The sequence below is a fragment of the Colias eurytheme genome, chromosome 21 (genome assembly GCF_061535395.1).
Source record: "Colias eurytheme isolate Ceu_HAF_F1 chromosome 21, ilColEury1 Martin Lab GWU primary, whole genome shotgun sequence".
Taxonomy (NCBI): domain Eukaryota; kingdom Metazoa; phylum Arthropoda; class Insecta; order Lepidoptera; family Pieridae; genus Colias; species Colias eurytheme.
Window position 1 is genome coordinate 6687176 of NC_143000.1, and position 21394 is coordinate 6708569.

At 33.0% G+C, this 21394-nt stretch overlaps 5 protein-coding genes across 6 annotated transcripts; 2 read left to right on the forward strand and 3 right to left on the reverse strand.

Moving 5' to 3' along the window:
* Nucleotides 1-314: 314 nt before the first annotated feature.
* On the reverse strand, nucleotides 315-1041 carry LOC149899220 (coiled-coil domain-containing protein 86). The gene is made up of 2 exons (XM_090114609.1): nucleotides 774-1041; nucleotides 315-627 (listed from the first exon to the last, which is right to left on the reverse strand). Exons 1-2 carry the CDS (start codon nucleotides 974-976, stop codon nucleotides 327-329), a joined length of 504 nt encoding a protein of 167 aa, XP_089970735.1. The 5' UTR covers nucleotides 977-1041; the 3' UTR covers nucleotides 315-326.
* Nucleotides 1042-1530: 489 nt separating this feature from the next.
* On the forward strand, nucleotides 1531-2952 carry Arpc3A (Actin-related protein 2/3 complex, subunit 3A). Its single transcript, XM_090114459.1, has 5 exons — nucleotides 1531-1721; nucleotides 1809-1985; nucleotides 2067-2262; nucleotides 2462-2523; nucleotides 2768-2952. The coding sequence occupies exons 1-5, from the start codon at nucleotides 1716-1718 to the stop codon at nucleotides 2861-2863; spliced, it is 537 nt and encodes a 178-aa protein (XP_089970585.1). The 5' UTR covers nucleotides 1531-1715; the 3' UTR covers nucleotides 2864-2952.
* A 224-nt stretch (nucleotides 2953-3176) lies between these two features.
* Arc42 (Activator-recruited cofactor subunit 42) lies at nucleotides 3177-6999 on the reverse strand. Its single transcript, XM_090114638.1, has 5 exons — nucleotides 6849-6999; nucleotides 6389-6766; nucleotides 5513-5928; nucleotides 4547-4789; nucleotides 3177-3919 (listed from the first exon to the last, which is right to left on the reverse strand). The coding sequence occupies exons 1-5, from the start codon at nucleotides 6883-6885 to the stop codon at nucleotides 3776-3778; spliced, it is 1218 nt and encodes a 405-aa protein (XP_089970764.1). The 5' UTR covers nucleotides 6886-6999; the 3' UTR covers nucleotides 3177-3775.
* A 269-nt stretch (nucleotides 7000-7268) lies between these two features.
* On the forward strand, nucleotides 7269-12995 carry POLDIP2 (DNA polymerase delta interacting protein 2). Its single transcript, XM_090114591.1, has 6 exons — nucleotides 7269-7423; nucleotides 7521-7800; nucleotides 9530-9707; nucleotides 10867-11030; nucleotides 11882-12087; nucleotides 12456-12995. Exons 1-6 carry the CDS (start codon nucleotides 7335-7337, stop codon nucleotides 12571-12573), a joined length of 1035 nt encoding a protein of 344 aa, XP_089970717.1. The 5' UTR covers nucleotides 7269-7334; the 3' UTR covers nucleotides 12574-12995.
* A 3023-nt stretch (nucleotides 12996-16018) lies between these two features.
* AMPKalpha (AMP-activated protein kinase alpha subunit) lies at nucleotides 16019-21017 on the reverse strand. Of its 2 annotated transcripts, none has more exons than XM_090114286.1 (7): nucleotides 20576-21017; nucleotides 19795-20100; nucleotides 19101-19400; nucleotides 18165-18360; nucleotides 17425-17551; nucleotides 16645-16764; nucleotides 16019-16296 (listed from the first exon to the last, which is right to left on the reverse strand). In XM_090114286.1, the coding sequence occupies exons 1-7, from the start codon at nucleotides 20828-20830 to the stop codon at nucleotides 16044-16046; spliced, it is 1557 nt and encodes a 518-aa protein (XP_089970412.1). In that variant the 5' UTR covers nucleotides 20831-21017; the 3' UTR covers nucleotides 16019-16043. The 2 variants fall into 2 exon arrangements, with proteins under 2 accessions (XP_089970412.1, XP_089970411.1); XM_090114285.1 differs by having other exon boundaries at nucleotides 19086-19400.
* Nucleotides 21018-21394: the final 377 nt, after the last annotated feature.

Genomic DNA, 21394 nt, shown 5'->3' on the forward strand with positions numbered 1-21394 from the left:
ACAAATTAGGAGTTAACAAGTAACAATAAACTTCAAGGCTCTAATCTATACTAATATTATAAAGCTGAAGAGTTTGTTTGTTTGAACGTGCTAATCTCGGGAACTACTGGTCTGATTTGAAAAATTTTTTCGGTGTTAGATAGCCCATTTATCGAGGAAGGTAATAGGAGGAGTTGGTTAGAGGAGGAGTTAACAGGAGTGGAGCCACGGCATGGCCACGGGGATGAAACCACGTGGAACAGCTAGTAATCATATAAGCAGGAAGTGGGATTAAGAATCTATATTATTTGGATGGTTAATAAAAAAAGACATGGTTTAAATTCTTCTTATTTATTTGATGCAATTTCTTTATTTGTATCCCTTTTCTCGATGAATCTCAATTGCTTTTTCTTCATTCTTTTCAGTTTCTTAGTATTTGTTATAACTTGAACGACTTCTGATTTCTTTTTATTTTCTTCAGCACGTTTGATGTTCTCACGTCTCCTTTGCTTGCGCGCTTCTTCTTTTTCTTGTATTTGCTGAGTTATTTGCCGAGATAACTCTTTCGTGCGCTGTAGTTCTAGCCGCAATGCTGTCTTTTTTTGGAAATCTAATCTTATACCTTTTGTTTTTACTATAGTATTGAACCTAAAATAATAAAAAAATACCAAGATTAGTACTTGATAATGATGTTTTGTAAGAGGTTGTGGTATAAAAGATTGTACTTTACATCATTAATTAAGTGTTGATAATCAACAACAGTCAGCAGTAAATACAACGTAATATCTACATACCTTTCTTTTTTGGTTTTCCAAAATCTCCCTGATTTAGGAATGCTTCTTATTTCACTGGGTTCTGACTTCTTTTTTAAATTTCCTTTCGTTTGAGGTTTAGATTTGTTTACATTATCCGATGGATTTTGTTCATTTTTCTGATCATTCTTTATATTGTCCAAAATAGACAATACCTTTGATTCCGTATTATTTTCAGCACTCATTTTAATGAAATTACTATTGTGTTTTTTACATTTGTGTTATAACCACGTGTAGTTTATTAATTTACTTTCCTGATTCCTCTCAAGTCTCAATTCTCAACAAAATTTGACATTTGTCAGACGTCAATTGTCACATTCTAGTGACAAAATTATTGCCCAATGCCTATTGGCTATTGGTGACATTGACAATGAAAGTGCAACACAATAGATAACATAGACTCGACCACAGGTTTTTCATTTCTTTTAAAATAAATTACCTATTCACCACAATACTTTAATTTATTAGTCCATACTGAGTATGTATTCTAGATGATTTTAACGTTGTCCATTATTAATTTGCAGTCGACAGAAAGGATTTTTAACGCTTAGTTCTTAGTTTGCGCTGCATAATATGTATTTTTATAATGTATTATAATACCAGATTGTGAATGTCTGAGCTATATTTTCTGCACTATGAGTAGCGAAATTATAGACCTAGACCAATACGAGAATCTCAATTCTTCTATAAATGTATCCTGTGAATTGTGATGCATATTGCATATCTATGACGTATGACATGGACACTGTCAAATATGTATTATTCACAAATTAATCATTTTAGGCGTTTACTTATTTACGAAAATACTTAGGAAATTTAACTTATAGTTTTAGTTTGTATTGTACGTAAATCTATTATAAATAAGTGTCAAGACTAACGTAAAGTTGGAGTAAAGAGTAAAACAGACGTATTAAAATTTATAAAATGCCAGTGAGTTTACCGGAAGAATCCCTTTTTCTATCATATTTCTTGCTAATAAATATCCCAAGTGTTTCAATAACTTTCTTCCAATTACAGGCGTACCATTCTACTTTAACGGACTACACACAGTCCGTAGGAAACCTCGCTCTTCTGCCAATACGCACGACTTTTAGAGGTCCTGCTCCAATAAATCCAAAGATAGAATTAGATATCATCGATGAAGCATTAAATTACTTTAAGGCCAATGTTTTCTTTCGATTTTACGAAATCAAGGTGTGTGTTGTGGAAATAATAGCCATTTATGTAATTTTATTGACAAATTTTGCTATTACTGACTAGTTTTATCATTTTTAGTCTGATGCAGACAGGGTTCTCATCTACTTAACTTTATATGTATCGGAATGCTTGAAAAGACTACAGAAATGTTCAAATAAGAACCAAGGGCAGCAAGAGATGTATATGCTTGCAATATCCAAGTTTGATATTCCTGGTGAAGCTGGATTTCCATTAAACTCTGTTTACGCTAAACCCTCTAGTCCTCAAGAAGCTGGTAATGTTATTTTCCCCTCCTATTTGAAGACTAGCTTTTCAGTGTTGTTTGGCTTGTGCAAGTTATATTATTAAAAGATTGCAAATTCTATGGATGTAGAAAGATAAATTAGCTAAAAAAATTTTTGTCTGCTATTTTAAATTATTATTATAGTATTTTGCATTGCATTGTAAGCATAATAATATTGTGTGATTTTCAGATTTAATGAGACAGTATCTTCAGCAATTAAGACATGAAACAGGTGGTAGAGTCTGTGAAAAGGTAACTGATTATTGGTCAAAATTATACAATAAAATTATGTTCTTGTGTTCATTTCATAGTAAAATAAAGTGGAATTACTAAAATTATTATTTGTTACAGTCATATCTTTGACTACCTATCTTAAGTAAATATAAAAAAAAAAAATATTCCAATAATGAACTTTGATGAGACTTTCTAGATTTATTAAGCTTACCTATTTATATATTTAGCAAGTACAAATAATAATTTCAATTTACATTCACAGGTATTTGCTACTGAAGATGGCAAGCCAAGCAAGTGGTGGTTGTGCTTTGCAAAAAGGAAATTTATGGACAAGTCCCTATCTGGGCCAGGCCAATAAAATATTCCAAATTACTATAAAAAGCATTTATTTTATGTATTTTACATAGTATTATGTTTACTTCTTTCAAATAAATATTGGATATACTACATTTTGTTTTATTTAAGTGTTACATTTTAAAGTTTATTGTTAAGCACAAAAATAGTTTAAAACTTTTATCTTACCAAAACATAGGTTTTTGTCATACAAAAGTTCCACTTATCAAAACTTGATTTTTAGAAAATGTTTATTGGTTTAAAACAATAACGTTTGTCATTAATACTGATGTTCATATACTCTCTCACAATGCAAAAGTAAATATGTATGGATTTTGATTCATAATGAGGTTTACAATTTTGAAGTAATATTAGACTGTTATTGTAAATTCATATAAAGAATAGGAGATAGGAAAACATATTCTTATCAAAATAAGGAGCATTTCGACCATATATTATAATTGATAGAAATATAATATAGATATTTTACAATGAGTTTTATGAGTATTATGCATATATACACTTAATTCCATGAAAAATGATCTAAGTGTTTACTTAATCTAGTTGCATTAAAAGGTATAGTTGCATATAAATATTTGATTTTTCAATAAAAAATTTAGATAACAATAGAAAATATATAGTACTGTATGTAATGGCACTGAAGTGATTGAAATATATACTTATTATAAACAATACATGATGGTCTGAGAAAAAGAATACTTTTTACATAAGGCAGCATGTGATATAAGTTAAAACATTGTACATAGCAACCATTATAATACTTTTTTCTTAAACAGATGTTTCAAAAGCTTAAACAATTTCTTAGAAACTATATATTTGATTAGATTGTGTAAAAATCTTCCGAAAATTGTACAAGCACAAAAATACAAGGAGCTTCCACACTTAAAACATTATAAAACTTATTACTTATATGTAATTAAAGTCCGTATTCCTTAATGACTTGTAAGGCGATGACCAACCTCTGTATCTCTGAGGTACCTTCATAAATCTCTGTAATTCTGGCGTCTCTGTAATGTCTTTCAGCAGGCATGTCGGATACATAGCCCATTCCACCTAGCACCTGGAAAAATATTAGACAAAAATAATATCTTATATATAAAATTCTCGTGTCACAATGTTAGTCTGCATACTCCTCCGAAACGGGTGGACCGATTCTCATGAAATTTTCTGTGCATATCGGGTAAGTCTGAGAATTGGCCAACATCTATTTTTCATATGTACCACGGGCGAAGCCGGGGCGGGCCGCTAGTCTTATATATAAAATTCTCGTGTCACAATGTTAGTCTGCATACTCCTCCGAAACGGGTGGACCGATTCTCATTAAATTTTCTGTGCATATCGGGTAAGTCTGAGAATCGGCCAACATCTATTTTTCATATGTACCACGGGCGAAGCCGGGGCGGACCGCTAGTATACTATAAATTATACTTAAAATTATATTTCTATAACTAGTTGCTCCGCCCAGGTCGTAACGTCTTTTATTTTTCAAAATATTATCAGTTGAAAATAGTGTAACTTACAGAATGTTTGGATGTACTACTATACTGTACTGTTACTCTGACACAAAAACCATTAAACTGACTTCAATTAAATATTAAAATACTTGTTTGTGTTGAAATCGTGCAACACATCTTAATATTTTAAAATATATCTGTCTTACACTCTTAATAAAGTATAACTGGCTAACCTGTATACACTGATGCGAAGCAAACGTAGCCGCCTCCGAAGCTGCAAGCTTAGCCATAGCGGCTTCCTTAGTGTATGGTTTCTTGTTATCCTTCAACCACGCGGCCCTCCACGTCAATAGTCTAGCCGACTCTAGCCGGAGAGCCATATCTGCTATCTTAGCTTGAATCGCTTGTAACTTCATGATCGGTTTGCCGAATGCTGTACGTTTCGCTGCGTAATCTACGGCTACGTCTAATGATGCCTGAAATTGTCGAATGTAGCGGTGTTTAAAATATTTTATTTCTTGTAATTATTATTACTCGGTGATGTTCATAAATAAATTAATGAATAAAAAAAATAATTTGGAAAATCCAAAAGTGCACGCCTCATAATTTTTTTTTAATAAATATTTATTAATTATTATTTTTGTTTATTTAATAACAATTAAACCACATCGAATCAGACCCTGAAAAATGAAAGGGTTCTATTCCTGAGCATACTCAAGCGTAAAAGAAAAAAAAAGACTCGATTAGTAAAGTATTTCGGTCGCTATCGTGTTAACAAGAAAAAGGATCCGCACATACAGACACACGGACGTCCAAGACAGAACTTTTTTAAACTGTTTTTTAACTAGTTTAAATAACAAAAATGACATCAAAAATATCATGAACGTTAAAAATAGTGTTTTTTCTTAATATGTGTGTGTATGTATTATCTTACAAGTGCAATGTATGGATACATAAAGACATTTTAAGTTTGAAAAATCAGATGTTTTGCGCGAAGTGACAGTAGTACCCACCTCAACGCTTCCCTTATGAGGCGTGCAATATTACAATTTGCTTTTTATATAAATTCTATTATTACAAAAAAAGGATATTCATAGCAAAAGTGTTTAGTTTAGGTGTTAAAATAACACACAAATGTGTTAACAGTGTTATAAAGCAACCAATTTTAATACATAATTAAAACACTTATTTTACTCTACCTGAGCTATTCCCAGAGCCTGAGCAGCAATACCAATTCTACCAGCATCAAGCGTCATCATAGCAATTTTGAAACCCATTCCTGGTTCTCCCAATATATTTTCTTTGGGTATCACACAGTCTTCAAACATTAAGGAACAGGTTGATGAACCCCTAATACCAAGTTTATCTTCTTTTTTGCCTAATTCCAAGCCTTTAATTGGTTTTGGAACGATAAATGCAGATATGCCTTTATGTTTGAGACTCTTATCTGTAGTAGCAAATACAACAGATGCTTTGCTCTCATATCCATTTGTTATCCAGCATTTTGTGCCATTTAGCGTCCATTTGTCTCCGGAGTCTTTGGCAGTTGTTGAAGCAGCACCTGCATCAGAACCATTTCCTGGCTCTGAGAGGGCAAAGCAGCCAACAATATCTCCTGTGAGGAAAAAAATTGATTTGGTATTAATTGTATTGTTTTGCTATTTTCATGCTGTTGGGAATGATATTTGAATGTATTAAATTTTAATTGTCTTTTTAGTTGTTTTATGAAATATGGATAAATACAAACAAACACATCTATAACAACATATTTTCTTCAATTTTGTCTGAATAAAGTAAATAAAATATGACAAGTGGATATTCACAAAATTATAAAATTTATCAACTTGGAAAGTATTTTATGAAATCTGTTTGTATTATAATAAAAAATGCATAAATACAAAATTAACAAATACTTGTAAGTGACAGCCATTTTAATTTTTAACACTTATTTACTTGTATTTTCACACAGTATTTGTAATTATATTGATAGATATTCTTACATAGGTAATATCCAGAAGTTGATAAACTGGCTGCAAATGTTATTAAAGTTAGTAAAATTACTTTTAAGAACAAACCCGTACAAAAAGGTGTTACAAATTCTTTCTTCTGTTTCTCAGTGCCCCAATGTATCAATGGACCAAGGTAAAGTGAATTGTTTACTGACATTATCACACCAGCGGATGCACAACCACGGGAAATCTCTTCAAGAGCAATAGCATATGCTAGGTAGTCCAGTCCAGACCCTCCGAGATCTTCAGGAGTCGCTATAGCCATAAGACCAAGTTCTCCCATTTTTTTAATAGCGTCCCCCGGATACAAATGTTCTTTATCAAATTTAGCTGCATTTGGCTTCAATTCTTGTTCAGCAAAATCCCTACATGTTTTATACAACATTTGATACGTATCTGGCAGTGCTGCGAGGGATGCTATTGATCTATTTGCAGGCAGTTGGCCTGAAAATAATTTTATCAGTCTCATTATTGATATTCTCTTTTTCTTAAATTACCTGCAATCCTTCCATATTTTCATCCTTACCTAACCCTTTTATGGACTTTGTTAGTGACCTGAGCATTTTCAATTGTTTAGATTTTGTAAGATTATAAATTTTTTACGTGAAAATAAACAAAAAAAAATACCACGTAACTTTTGAAGTTTCAAACTTTGAAGTTTGAACCTTGCACAAACGACCAAGGTCAATGACTGTGGTCAATGACCATTATATATTATGTTGTCAACATCAAGTTTTGTAAATAAGAATGCATTATTTTGGCTATAACCTGATGATTTTTACTTTACTAAGCATGACTTTTATGTAGGATGTGCCGGAGTAGTTAATTAATGGGTTGTATTCACAGTTGTATTGTTCCTAAACTAAACAAATAATTTCACAGGGCAGCACATCTGTAATTACGTCAGCCGTTTGACATATTGTCAATTATTATCTAACGTTGTCAGTTGTCACTGTCAATTAAAAAGCAAAAACAACGACAACCAAAAAACATTAATTTTTACAATGATAAAATGGAGATATTGCGAAGATTTGTGCCAGCAAATCCGTTAAGATTAACAGCAACGAGAATAATATTAACTCATGTAGCTCATTATACTAGGTAAGCATATGCTTTAGTTTTTGTGTTATTGACAATGATTTTATAAAATACATACCTTAACCTCCAAATAAACATATATTTTTGTCATAATTTCTAGACTAGCTGAAGTAGGAAAATTAGAAGCTCCTAAAACTTCTGGTAAATATGAAACGGGTCAACTCATTTTACACAAAGTGTTTGGTTATCGAGGAGTTATATTATTCCCATGGCTAGCAAGAGTATATGATAGAGACGCAATAAATAAAAAGGAAAACTCCGATCCTTCAGCAGCAGGCGAAGCCTCTGGAGATACGTTATCCAATGTTGGCAAGGAAGTAAAGGGCAGAACTCATACATTTTACCAAGTCCTAATAGATACAAGAGATGCACCATACATAGTAAGTATTTACTTAGTAAAACAGCTATCTTTTAACCTTCCTCTACATTTAAACCTGTATGGTTGAATGTAGAATATTTACCTTCATAGATACTTAATTTACAATGCTTCTGCTTCCCAATATTATGCTATTTTCATAATGTGCTATTGTTTTTCTTTTAATCAGATTAGATGGTATGAAATCAATTTATTTATACAAATAAAATATTTTTATATACTTACTATAGTAATAGGAACATAATTACCTAACTTCAGTTTCAATCTTAATGTAATTTTTTATTACATAACACAGTGTAATATTTAAAAGATTTTTTGTGTGAATAACAAACTTACAATTGAAAACTAATATATTTTTAATTTTATATTTTTTTGCCACTTCAAGTTGCTTATTTATAACAATTCATATTAGTAAGTAAGATCTTTTATTTGGCACCAATACCTTAGTGTAAATCAATATAAAAATACATTACAATTTACAAATATGTTATAATCAGTTTCTTCAGTAAATATTACAAATTTTATGTATGGAATTAGTTGAAATGTATACTAAATAAGTATGCTTTGTTTTTGACTGTGCAAACAACAAACGACATGAGACCAGAGTGGAAGAAGAAGGTACACAATAATTTACATATAAATGTATCATTGTTTGTGGTTTTTTATAATTTATTAACATAGCTTACTAATTGTTTATGTTTCAGGATTTAATTAATAATTTATGCATCATAATAATTGATATAATACAATAAAACCTCATTGAAAAATATAATAAAAAATCATTCACAAATGCAGTATGCACATTTCTGACTAAATAATAATAAAAAAATTCACAGCTAACCTTTTCAACTAGTTTGACCATCAGATAAAGTTAACTATGTCATAAAAATGTTGTTCATTACATATTTTTTAATTTTGTTTGTGTCCTTGATGTTTTAGATTTAAGATTGCTATCTGGCCTTTGCTTTTATTTCAAAAATAAAAAGGTGTTGACTTTTTATTATTAAGAGGAGGTTTTTTTATAATAATATCCTTACCTTATGTGTTTGAAAAAGTTCAACTTGATTAAGTATGTATGCATTAAATTTAAAGACATAATATAACTCTTGATATTGATAAAATAATTGATTAAAGTTTGTTACTGAAAAATAAAATGTTGAAAGTGCATAGTGTACAACTGATTAAACATATTGTGATAAAGTATTTTTATACATTGTTAAACTTTCACCGAAAATGTTATCAACGTATCACTTACATTTATCATCATAACATTCTACTATTTATAAGCAATCATATCAAAACTGCTAACAATTGCTTTTATTATAAGTTCAAGCATATGTAATTGAATAAATTATTAGGTATTTTAAATTGTAGTAACTTTGAAGAGTTTAAAAATCGAAGTTAACCGGACATCATAATTATTGTCGATGATTAAATAAATTGTATATTTTCTTGGTATATTATAGTCATTAGTTGTCAACGTCGGAGACTAATGAAAAAATTGGTTTTGGTAGAACATACCTACATACATACCTACTTGTCCATAAAAGTAAATTAAATACCCTTCCATACTAGGATGCGGAAATGAATTTAACTTTGATCTTTTTTACCAATATGTATCTTATATTATCTCAATTTGTAGACTTGCTCTTGGTCTTTTGACCTTTTCTATAACCCCAATATAGTCAGCACAAATCAAAGGCGGAATTTAAATTTTTCTCTCATTTTTTCAGCGTGCTCAAACCGAAGCGGTGACATTCCTCGGAAATCAGGAATCGAGCCGCAGCCTATACGCAATACCTGGCTTGGATTACGTAGCCCATGACGACATTATACCATACGCTTCCGTGGAACGGGTGCCTCTGCAACATGAGCTGTTTGACAAGTTTTTAATGCACAACCCTGATAAAGGTTAGTAGGTAGTGCCTTGTAAGGTAGGACTTGCTGAACTTGATTTTATATGGATTTAGCCATTAGGGTATGGTTGTAAGAGCTATTTTTTATTTATTCTAGTAAGTTTCTGAGACTTCTATTAGAATGTTTCAATATGAATTAATACCCTATGGATACTATGATTATATATGCATAATATTTTGGAAACATTTAACATCCGAAATATTAAATGTATTAAGGTATTATAAGAATATGAATTATGCATGTATCGATAATGCTCACACACTAAATACTAGCCTTAAGAACTAGATAGCTTAAGTTTACGAATAAAAAAACCAACAGTTAAAAATAATTTATCAAGCTTGCCAATGCGAACACACCCTTATAGTCGTCTCTATACAGTCCGTCTACATTGAGACTATAGGTAAGAGAGTATAAATTACTAACAAGTTGGCCCTAAAACATCTTAATGGGATTGTTGTTATTCTTCATATAAATTCGTGTTCATGATCAGGTAATAAAGTGAAACAATAAATTTATAAAGAATAGAAAGTGAAACTAGTTAGCAAATTTGCGTCATTCCAGTTCGTTTTGAGCGAAGAGTGCTATGCATACAGTTCATAGTCCAATATGTATGTGAAAATTGGCACCTCATACATGTATATTTGCCAAGATTTACAATGTAACTAATAAACATAACATTACATATACCAACGCTTATAATTCATTGCTTTGCGATTTGTGTAAAAACTTCGTGAATAAAAAATATGTTATTGACTATTATTGTCCAGAGACATCGACATTAGCGTCGCTAGAATAACCTTGATCAGCCTTCATGTATTTTTTAAATATCCTTTAACGATAATAAGTGGAGGAAAATGCATATTATAATGCCACAATGCAGACGTCGAGTCGCATTAAACTATTAAGTTAATGATTGTAAATATCATCAACTTAATGTTATTTGTGAAAAAAAAAAATAAAAAATAAGTGGTCTTCTTTCCATACTAATCTAGCATTAATAATTACTATTTCAAATATTGTATTAATGAGAATTAAGGTAGAAAGAATCACGAAAGTGAGCCTATACATTAAGAAAATAAATTTGAAATGTAGCCTAGAAATCGACTGCTTTATTTAAATTAGCACCTTTGAATACAGAAATTGCTCATTTTAGATCCACCCTTTATCGCGCAAGAGACATTACGCGCATGGCAAAAGAAGAACCATCCGTGGCTCGAACTAAGTGACGTTCATCGTGAGACCACAGAGGGCGTCAGAGTCACCGTTATACCGTTCTATATGGGAAGTCGGGAGTCGCAGAACTCGGCTGTTTATTGGGTAAATGTTATTTTTTTGTTGTAGAGCAAGTATTGCGACATATGTTTGTGTAAGTAAATTTACTCTGTAAATTTGTATCGTACGAAAAAACTAGTTTCTCTTTCTGTAGCAGTACTTTGAAGGTAGTTTAAAAACATTTGAAATCTTGTTCATATATTTTTTTAGCTCTTTGAGGTAACTGAATAGGGCACGATAAAGCGCGTCACACACGGTGAAGATACTATAATATTTTATCTTAAGATACTGTTATATTTTATATTACAGTATCTTAACGCATCCGGTATCAGCGTTCGGACCATCATTTTTCTTTTTGTCATTGCATACTAAGACTCCTGTAGAACCGCCATCCTGTTACAAATGGTCCGAACGCTGATACCGGATGCGTTAAGATACTGTAATATAAAATATAACAGTATCTTAAGATAAAATATTATAGTATCTTCACCGTGTGTGACGCGCTTTATTCTCATAACGATATCCAATCAATATGAATGCTATTTTTATCAATCCTATAAATATTTTGACCGCTTTTGCTTCATAGTGTATCAAATCATCTGAAGTAGAAATCAATACTTTAAAATCACCCAAAATGCGAAATGTAGCAATAAAAAAAAAATCCCACTTTTGCATTGTCGCTAGTCGCTGTATTTAAAGTGAAACTTTTATTACATCGTCTCAAACTTTTTGGTCTGTGTAGCGCATGTCGCGTGACGGTCGGCTGCCGAGTAGGTATAAAGCAGTGTTCGGAGTCATTATCGTACAAATACGATAATTTTGTGCCTAAGTTTCCCTTTACCGTGGTTTCATAAAACCACACAACATTTTTTTTAATAATCTTTTGTTATTCGCAGTGGCGCTATTGCATCCGATTAGAGAACCTCGGGCCTCAAGCGGTACAACTACGCGAGCGGCACTGGCGCATATTTTCCCTCAGCGGCACTCTGGAGACCGTGCGGGGGCGGGGCGTGGTCGGACAGGAGCCCTTGCTCGCCAGACACGCGCCTGCCTTTCAGTATAGCAGCCATGTGAGCTTGCAGGCGCCCAGTGGACATATGTGGTAAGAAGAACAACAAAAAAAGAAAAAATAATTAAGAATATTCAATATAATATCATAAAATAAATAAATGACGTTAAATTATCGCACTACACACTTGATCTTACGTTGTCGTCAACGCTAGTTAACTTTTTGACGTGACAACGTCTTATAATACGATAGAGCCAGCTGCACGCACGAAAAAACATGACTCATGCGGCGTTACCTCGCTCTGAGGCGTTCCGTAAGGCTTGAAGTGCAAGCGAGAGCGCGGAACGAGCGACAAAGAAGCACAATCGGACGTTGTCACGTTCAACTATCGTCAGTAAACCGACTTTACAAACAAACAATTTTTTTTCGACAAACATTGACTAAACATTTAATTATTTCAGGGGCACATTCAGGATGGAACGCGAGGATGGGTACACATTCGATTGTCGGATTCCGCCGTTCTCGCTGGAGAGCAAACCGGACGAAGGTGCGCCAGTAGCGCCATCTTCTGCCGCCTAAACGAAACAACTTAGATGCAATTACCAATGACCGCTTACCACAGATCATACATGAATGTAGATAATATCTGAAATGTTAAAATATAAAGACACTTTGAATGACAGTTATTTTCTTGTTCTATGAATATCATTTGGGAAATTGTCATGTGTGGACTAGCAGTTTTAATTTAAAAAGGATGGCTCGATAAACATGACACTTAGATAGTGCTTACTATTTTGTGCTGAATAAAAATGATATAAAAAACTATAGCTCCTCATCAACAAAAAAAAAAAAAGAAAATCATTCACGAAGATACTTCACCTAAGTCATTATTTATTTAAAAGCTCTTCGATAGATGCTAGAGGTAGACTGTGTCCTCAATTGAAATTTTAGTTATGTTAATATAATTTCTAGATCTAATAAATTACAGTATTCTGTTATAACTTGTTTTATTTAATGAAACCACCTTTGAGATTTTTACAATTTTATTATATTTATAAATGAAATTTAAAGTTATCTTTCGCATTATACATATACATTTCAATATGTTAGTAAAACGATCTACATTCTACGTATTATTTATAATACTGACCCAGCGTAGAAGCTATACCTCATAAGATTGCTGACCTTACCACAAGCCAAATAATGATTTGATTATTATTGTTTATTGCGACCTCATTATTATAAATTTAATCAAATCATTTATTATGCAATATATTGTTACGGCAACGTATCGCTCTAAAGTAAATAATAATTGGAGCATCGGTATTCGAGTCAAGGAAATAAATACAACACCTTAATCATTGAGTTACTATGTACTACGTACTAGAGAGGCCATCGCTACTACACTTTTTCTAAAACGAGTTAGATTCAATCGTCTCAAACAATTTTTTTTGTTACATTGATTGGTTTTAATTGATAAGTTTATTCATATTTTTTTAATAAGATAAACAATATTTATTTGTTACATTGATTGGTTTTAATTTGCAAGTAATAATAGGCAGAATATTTGCAAATTGTGTGACTCAACAGATTTTGTTTGTGGTGTCCTCTCTATAATAATACCTCAATGACCTTAATGTATATATTTTTAAATGAATTCGTTAAATATTTTGCAAACAATTTTCTGTGTTATTTTCCATCAATGAAGTTGGTAATTTCGATCACAAAAGTTTAAACTGGGTTTGTAGTAAAGTCAAACGTATTCTTCATCAAGACACGGACAAAATAATTATATGCTATTTTATTCATACATATATTAATTTGCAGTATTCATATACTTAATTATTTTGAATATTATAACCCCTTTTATACATTTTTCAACTGGGTTGTTAATAACCATCACCATGAATTATGAATTAGTTAAAATCTAACAATTTTAAAGAAAACTGTGATAAATTGTTTATATTCCGCTTTTCATAATCTGACTAGATTAATGTTATAAGGGAAGTAAAACGATGACTGCAGTGGAGACCACAAGTTTTATATCTATAGTGTTTTATTGTAATTGGGAAATTAATCACAATCTGTTGAATTTAAAATTTTATTATTTATACATTTTGAATGCATTATTTATAATAATAAAAAAGCGATTAACAGTACACCTTATGAAACTCGCATATAGACGGAACCCCGAACCGAACCATTGCCATTAAAGAATTGCCAACCGCAAAAGAAAAAACCGAAGATCAAACCTATTCCTATAAGCGGCTTGATAAACATTTATCTCAACTCTCTATTACAAACCTAGTAAGTATTTTTAAGCTATTGCATAGCTTCTATCGCGGGCCTTGAGCGCGGGGACCGAATCCAGAAATTCCGTAACGAAAAAACCTCACGCTCCCCACTCCGACGGATACGGAGGTGTGGCTTGAAGGCATGCTATGCAATAGCTTTACCGCGGCAGACCCCGAGTGCCACACGTCTTTTTTTATTTATTTATTTAATTAATAATGGCGATAAGCTAAAATCACTAGTGTCTACTTCTACTAGCTATGATTAAAAGGCACTTCTAGTTTCTTTGGTAAAGTATACGGAACCTGTGCACTAAAATATTTTAATAGATAAAGGTTGGCTCTGAATCTGTTGTCGTTGTTTAGATTGGCCGCAAATCGCAATGTTTCTCACTCTTAAGAATCGTTTATCTCTTTCGTTCTTATGAGCCCTCTTCACAATGGGCACGTGGACGTTATACGTGTGGATGCAATCACGATAGTGTAGAAGGAGTAAATATCTATGATCGTCCGTAATTGTAATTATTTATTAATTATATGGGCGGCAAACATTGACGATCATTTTGGGCCAACGCTGTCTATTGTGAAGAGGGCGCTTTATATTATTTAAGTACAGACATATTTATAAAATCGATATGTGGCGGCCAGCTGAGCGAGCGCATAACGGGACTACGCGCCCTTCACCCCGCGCCCCGCTCCGGCCGCACACGAGAGTTGTCCGCTACGCTTCGCGACTCGCGAGCCTTCACTCCGTGGCGACCAGCTTTAGACGACGGATGTGCGCTCAGTTTTTCTATCCTATTGAATTATTGTAACGTGCGAATAAACGCATCTTCGTGGATGTTTTGGGATTTTATTTAAACGCTCCTCAAGCATCCCACAGATATTTCTATCTATAAATGTGACGGCATTTCGACCCAAAAGAAGGGCAAACCAAAAAACTTCTTGTCTTTATACTTATTAACGACAACATAATCGAAGCCAAAATAATATTTAGTAATTCTGTCGATGTATTTTGTTGAAAATTAGCAAGAGGAGGAATTTTTTTAAATATACTACAAAGAACTTTTTTTTTTGGTTTGTTAAGAATAGTTTTAGTAATATTTATTAATTATTTTAGTAGATTTATAAATTACGGGTATTCTTACACTAACGGACCCCATTTATCTAAGGAAGACAATATGTGCGGTCCCATTTCTTCACACAATAATTTTATTCACAATTTACATTCCATTTCATTTCGGTCGTGTTTGACGCTTTCAAATAAATGGTGAAATTCTTCGTAATTTGTCCAACATCTATGTGTACATAATAATTTAGCTAGTGTAGCATTATTATGATGACATAAGATCCAAATATTTTAAAGCGTTTTGAACATCGCTCGCAACACATATTTTTCATTTATGTTCGTATAAAATAAGCCCCCGTTTAATTTTTTTTTGGCATAGCGATGATATTGTTTCATTGCACATATTTATTGCTAACTAACCATTGATTTACTACTACATTGATAGTGCATGATTTCTTTAAAATTGGGATGAACTGCATTTGCAATAAAGTTCAGTTTGGTATAAACAAACTTTGTGTAGAGACAATACTATTTTTTGCATATCATTGTATTGTATTTAACCTGAATGTCTGTAAAAATGTAATAAGTAGTCAAAATTGACAAATTTGAAACATTTCCATATACCTCATCTGATGCAGTAATAAATCAATTTTTTGTATAATTCAGATTTTCGGCAGATAAGACAATACCTATCGAGCCAATTGAATAATTAGGGCTGCGCACATTTCGAAAAACTCCATAGTGTGGTGACCCTGTGTTTGCATGGGGGAGGGGAGGGGGTTGACGGGGGTTTGTGCGAGGGGGGAGGCGGTTTCATCCTCTGGGTCCTCTTTTTCCCCTGAGAGGGACTTGAAATCTAGAAGGTAAGACTTGTAGTCCACTTGGTAGAGTTGGAGCGACATCTTCACGTACTTCTGCGTCATTTTGTTGAGCGTGCGGACCCTATTTTTATAAAATTTAAATTTGAATAAGAATGAGAACTATAAACATTTTTGAAGTGAAACTTCTTTATCGGGGTTGGAAAAAAATTTAGTGTAACATTTTTTCGTTACGCGCCATCTTTTTCTTATCCCTACCACGCGTGATTCGACGTATTTCTGTAAAGTAGTATATAGTTAATTATTTTTTGAAAAATAAAGGTCATAAAGAAGTTTCACTTCTTACGTGTGTATACTAGTACACGCACACATTTTTTTTTACTGAGATAAGCTACATAGCATATATTGTATGTAATTAATATTACACAAACAATTTTTTATAATTTTTTTTCTTATGAAAATAGATACTGACCTAACATGATAAGGGTTGATGACTTTCCACTCGTAATCCAAAGCTTTCATAGCGCGGAACACTTCTAACATTATATCGTTCGGCTTGCTCTGGGATCGGATGCCCAAATGCCATTTAGCTCTGAAATATAGAAAATAATTATTATTACTTAGAAAAAAGGGCCTGCCGAATTCATATCAATCAAATGTTTTTGCGTTCGTTTGTGAGATAATCATTGACGTACAATAAATATAATATAGACTCACTACCACGCTCAAGGCTTGTTCGAAGCAAAAATTTGCGTACGTGTAGGCAGAATTCTCTAATAAGCGACACAATAGACTTTGAACATTACTGCCACGAAATAAGGTCTAAATTTCAATGAATGTTTCATACAACGCTGCGCCGATATTCTTCGACGACCTACGACTATTTAATACGCTATAAGTCTAGTGGTTTATAGTTCATCAATGTTGCTAAATGTTAATAGATAAACTCGACCGATTGTTAAAACCTGCATTACACTTCAGTAACATGGTCTTATATTTTTCACTAGCTGCTCCGCGCGGTTTCACCCCCGTGGCTCTACCCCTGTTGGTCGTAGCGCGTTGATATATAGCCTATAACCTTCCTCGATAAATGGGCTATCTAACACCGAAAGAATTTTTCAAATCGAACCAGTAGTTCCCGAGATTAGCGCGTTCAAACAAACAAACAAACTCTTCAGTTTTATAATATATATATAGATAACTTCTACCTTTCGATTTGAGAAGCAAATAATTTAAATAAAATGCTACTGACCGTTTAACAGGCGTGCCGCGTTGTTTATCAGCGGCCGGCTGAGCGGCGGGTGACGACTTATCCCGTAGTGGGGCTATACGTTCAGGGTGCGGACGGTGAGTTTCAATCACTGCGGGCGGCGAAGCATCTGTAATTTTTGAAGTGAAAACTTCTTTAGCGGCGTTGGGTATAAAATCTTAAACTCGCGTCAGGACACGTGGCCTGATCGAAAAAGCGTAAGACGGATTTTTTTTTGTTTTTTTTTAGCCCTTATATTCCATGCGTAAAACGGATACCATTCCAAAATATCAAACATGCTGAACGTTAATAATAATCAAGTATTCACTTCTGCCGGCACTCCCGGAGTGCAACCCGTCTTTTTTTATTTGTTTTATTTATTAACTTAACTCTTTAATAGTTGTACAGATAGGAAACCTTAGAACTACTTACACAGAGAACAGAGTACAACTATTTTGGCGGCCTTATATGTTGGTTGAAATGGTTGTTCATAAAGCTCAATAGATGGCGTGGGGTGTCCCTTAGACACATAAAACGTAATGAGTAGAATAAATTCGATTGCTATGTCGGGATATGGCGGTCAGGCGTCGCGTCGTCCCGGTATTAGAAAGACGCGGGTTCAAATCCCGCTTCGTGATCGAATTTTTTTATAATTTTTATAATTCTTAATAAAATATCTCAAGAAGCAATAAAATAGTGCTATAAACTTTATAAAAGTTTAATCATTTTACTAAGGAACTTACTAGCTACATAGAAGTCCTTGATTTCAGCCCTCGCAGCTTCATCTGCCATGCGTTTGTTATCAATGATCAGATGGTACGCTATAGCCAGTTGATCGTGCGGGTCTCCGCTCAAAAGAGCATTGTGCACTTCTTGTTCACGCACTCCAAACTTATCGCAGACTTCCGCTATTGCTTCTGTATCTATTACTCCACTATCCTGTTAAATTATAATTTGTTATGGCATTTTTTCCTATTTTAGTAAATTTTTTGTGTTTTTGTTAAAAGTATATGGAATGGTACCTACAATTTTGCAGGTAAATTGGGCTAGTGTTAACTACATGTTTAATGAAATTACTTTTAAAGTAAAAAATTAATCTAATAAATAAAGTGTTTTTGTTATGAAAGGTATTGTGTTTCATCAAAAAGCAGTTTTTTTGTTATGAAAAGCTTTGTTTTCGTAATCATTTTATTCAACGTGTAAAAATGAGATAAGATAAGGTATTGTTTGGCTGGCAGATTAATCTAATTTGCTTTTTTTAATGTTATTAATTATTAATCAATCATAAGGAGGCATTCTTTACTTTAAATAAAACTAACCGTAATGATTAACTACCTACACCTAGAAATTTTGTAAAAATATAAGAATAAAAAATTTTGGTTACTTAACTACAAATTAATCCATGTGAACAAATTTTTAAAATGAAATAAATTTACCAACACCCCAAAAATGTCAAAATTGTTTTATTGCTTTTATGATACTATTATGAGTTGATGATATATGATGTTCCCACACCACTGTGTAAAATTAATAATAATTTCCACCATGATATGAAGACATGTACCACAATTATGGTGAAGTGTGCACTTACGCAATTTACTTAATATTTGTGATGTTAGTAAAATTTTCCTCGCTTAACTGTATAAAGGTACTGTAGTCCGTACATAGTTAATAAATACCTGCTCCACAGGTGATGGGAACAGGTATTCGGGGAGATCCTTCTGGAACCAGTCGTGTTTCTTCACGTCCTCTATACTTGCTCTCTTCATGGGATCCACTTGCATCATATTACATAATAGACTGACGACGCTCTTGTTCAAGTACTCAGGGATAGGGAATATTCCCGATTTGATCTTTCTGAACAGAGTTGGGACGTGTTCATCGTCGAATGGTAGTGTACCGCATAGTAGTGCATACAGGATGACTCCACATGACCATACGTCTACTTCTGGACCTGCGTACAGTTTGCCTGATATAACCTGTAACAAATTTCTTTGTTTTACAATTAGCTTAAGATAGGATGTTATGAAAAAATATCAAGAAATATAAAAAACTAGCGGTCCGCCCCGGCTTCGCCCCTGTTAAATATTTCGCAATAAAAGGTAGCCTTAAGCCTATGTTTTTCCTCAGGGTCTAAAGATTATCTGTGCCAAATTTCATCAAAATCGGTCCAGTAGTTTAAACATGAAAATCATACATACAAACCTTTCCTCTTTATAATATTATAGTATAGATATGCCTCATAAAATGATCTAAAAATAGAAAAAACAACAATACTAATTATTATAAAACAATAAAAAAGATATTAGTAAAAAGGCATGTATCATTAAGGCATGTTAAGTATATCCATTGTCAATTATCATATTATCTTACCTCAGGCGCAGCATAATTTGGCGAGCCACATGATGTTCTCAGAAACTCTCCATCCATCATCATGTTAGATAAGCCAAAATCAGCAATCTTTACATGCATATTGTGATCCAACAACAAATTCTCTGGCTTCAGATCTCTATGGACTATCATGTGTCTATGGCAATAGTCAACACCAGATATAATCTGTTGAAAGAACCTACGGGCCTCATGTTCTTGCAGTTTACCCCTTTTTACAATGTAATCAAACAGTTCACCTCCTGAGACATACTCCATAATCATGAAAATGTCCGTTGGGGTGGATATTACCTAAAAAAAGTATTTTACAATTAATATTACATTATGATTTCAGAATGTGAATGAAAATGAAAATGAAAAATTACTTATTTCAGCACAAACATAGTAGGTAACAAAACAAATATAAGAATTTGCTGTCGCTTAACCCATTGACCACCGAGCGCCTCGATCGGGGCGCGACACAATAGATTATCTATTGTGTCTGTGATTCCGGGGACTGATGGATTAATATACAATATAATTATTAACTGTAGCTCTCACACTAAGATAACTTGTGTTGTGGGAAAAATGTATGAAATGAATGTATTTGTTTTAATTTTCTTTCTTATACTAATTACAGTTGATCAATTATAAGAACAAGAAAAAACAAACAAAGACTTACAAAGACATTTGTAGGATTTTCATGTTCCAAATACAGTTGTACATGGTACATTTTCATGTTCCATGTACAGTTATCAATAGAGTGCTTACAACCAACTTATCTTACCTGATACAATTTAATAATATGAGGATGCCTAAAAAGCTTAAGGTTTTGTATCTCTCGTCTAATCTTTCCAACGACATCGAGAGACTTTATTTTTTGTCTGTTGAGGATTTTCACAGCGACTTTGTGTTTCGTAAGTTGATGTTCACCAATCTTTACTTTTCCAAAAGTTCCAACTCCAAGTGTGGCTCCTAATGTGTAATGCCCTATTTTTACTATAGGCTGAGCCCCACTTGCTACCACTGGTTTTTCAGACATGATTTGATACGAATATTGCTAACAGAGTATAGTTTCAATGATTTTATTCCCGATTTCACGATCGAAATTCACATTGTTTGTAAAACTATTATTAAGCACTGATGTATGGCTAATAAATAAAGCAATGAAAGAAAATCGTATTTTATGGAAAAATATCTAAAATTGTTCACTTGAACTTTGTATGCAAGTGTTATTCAAAATTAAAATGTCAGCTGTCGAAGCTGACGCTTGACAGTTGACACTGCTAAACCGTTCCGTTTAAGAGCGTTTTCACATTATCCGATCCAATATCGGATATCGGAAGCCGATAGCCGATATCCGATATCGGAGGGAAGTAAAATGTATGAAATATGTACCTGTCTTTCACATTGTCCGATCCGATATCGGATATCGGAGCCGACACCGACATGCCCGTGAGCTATCGGACGATAATGTTCAGTGTTGCCAACTCAATTTTCGAAAAGGCAGTATAGCAACAGCAAAAAAGCACTAGTTTGTGTATTTTCAGTCTTATAGGACGCTAAATCTTTAAAAAAATTCTTTGCTTTAACCTAAAATCCTTTC

What these genes read in the sequence shown, in the direction of transcription:
- Arpc3A (XM_090114459.1), top strand. An exon ending in TTCGATTTTACGAAATCAAG is followed by an intron (nt 1,986 to 2,066) that starts GTGTGTGTTGTG and finishes TATCATTTTTAG; the next exon opens with TCTGATGCAGACAGGGTTCT. An exon ending in GTGGTAGAGTCTGTGAAAAG is followed by an intron (nt 2,524 to 2,767) that starts GTAACTGATTAT and finishes TTACATTCACAG; the next exon opens with GTATTTGCTACTGAAGATGG.
- Arc42 (XM_090114638.1), bottom strand. Translation starts at nt 6,885, where the DNA reads ATGCTCAGGTCACTAACAAAGTCCATAAAAGGGTTAG. An exon ending in AAAGTCCATAAAAGGGTTAG is followed by an intron (nt 6,767 to 6,848) that starts GTAAGGATGAAA and finishes AATTATTTTCAG; the next exon opens with GCCAACTGCCTGCAAATAGA. An exon ending in AGGCTCTGGGAATAGCTCAG is followed by an intron (nt 4,790 to 5,512) that starts GTAGAGTAAAAT and finishes CGACAATTTCAG; the next exon opens with GCATCATTAGACGTAGCCGT.
- POLDIP2 (XM_090114591.1), top strand. Translation starts at nt 7,335, where the DNA reads ATGGAGATATTGCGAAGATTTGTGCCAGCAAATCCGTTAAGATTAACA. An exon ending in AGAACTCGGCTGTTTATTGG is followed by an intron (nt 11,031 to 11,881) that starts GTAAATGTTATT and finishes TGTTATTCGCAG; the next exon opens with TGGCGCTATTGCATCCGATT. An exon ending in GCGCCCAGTGGACATATGTG is followed by an intron (nt 12,088 to 12,455) that starts GTAAGAAGAACA and finishes TAATTATTTCAG; the next exon opens with GGGCACATTCAGGATGGAAC.
- LOC149899220 (XM_090114609.1), bottom strand. Translation starts at nt 976, where the DNA reads ATGAGTGCTGAAAATAATACGGAATCAAAGGTATTGTCTATTTTGGAC. An exon ending in TGGAAAACCAAAAAAGAAAG is followed by an intron (nt 628 to 773) that starts GTATGTAGATAT and finishes TTATTATTTTAG; the next exon opens with GTTCAATACTATAGTAAAAA.
- AMPKalpha (XM_090114285.1), bottom strand. Translation starts at nt 20,830, where the DNA reads ATGTCTGAAAAACCAGTGGTAGCAAGTGGGGCTCAGCCTATAGTAAAA. An exon ending in CAAGGACTTCTATGTAGCTA is followed by an intron (nt 17,552 to 18,164) that starts GTAAGTTCCTTA and finishes CAAAAATTACAG; the next exon opens with ATGCTTCGCCGCCCGCAGTG. An exon ending in ATCAACCCTTATCATGTTAG is followed by an intron (nt 16,297 to 16,644) that starts GTCAGTATCTAT and finishes TTATAAAAATAG; the next exon opens with GGTCCGCACGCTCAACAAAA.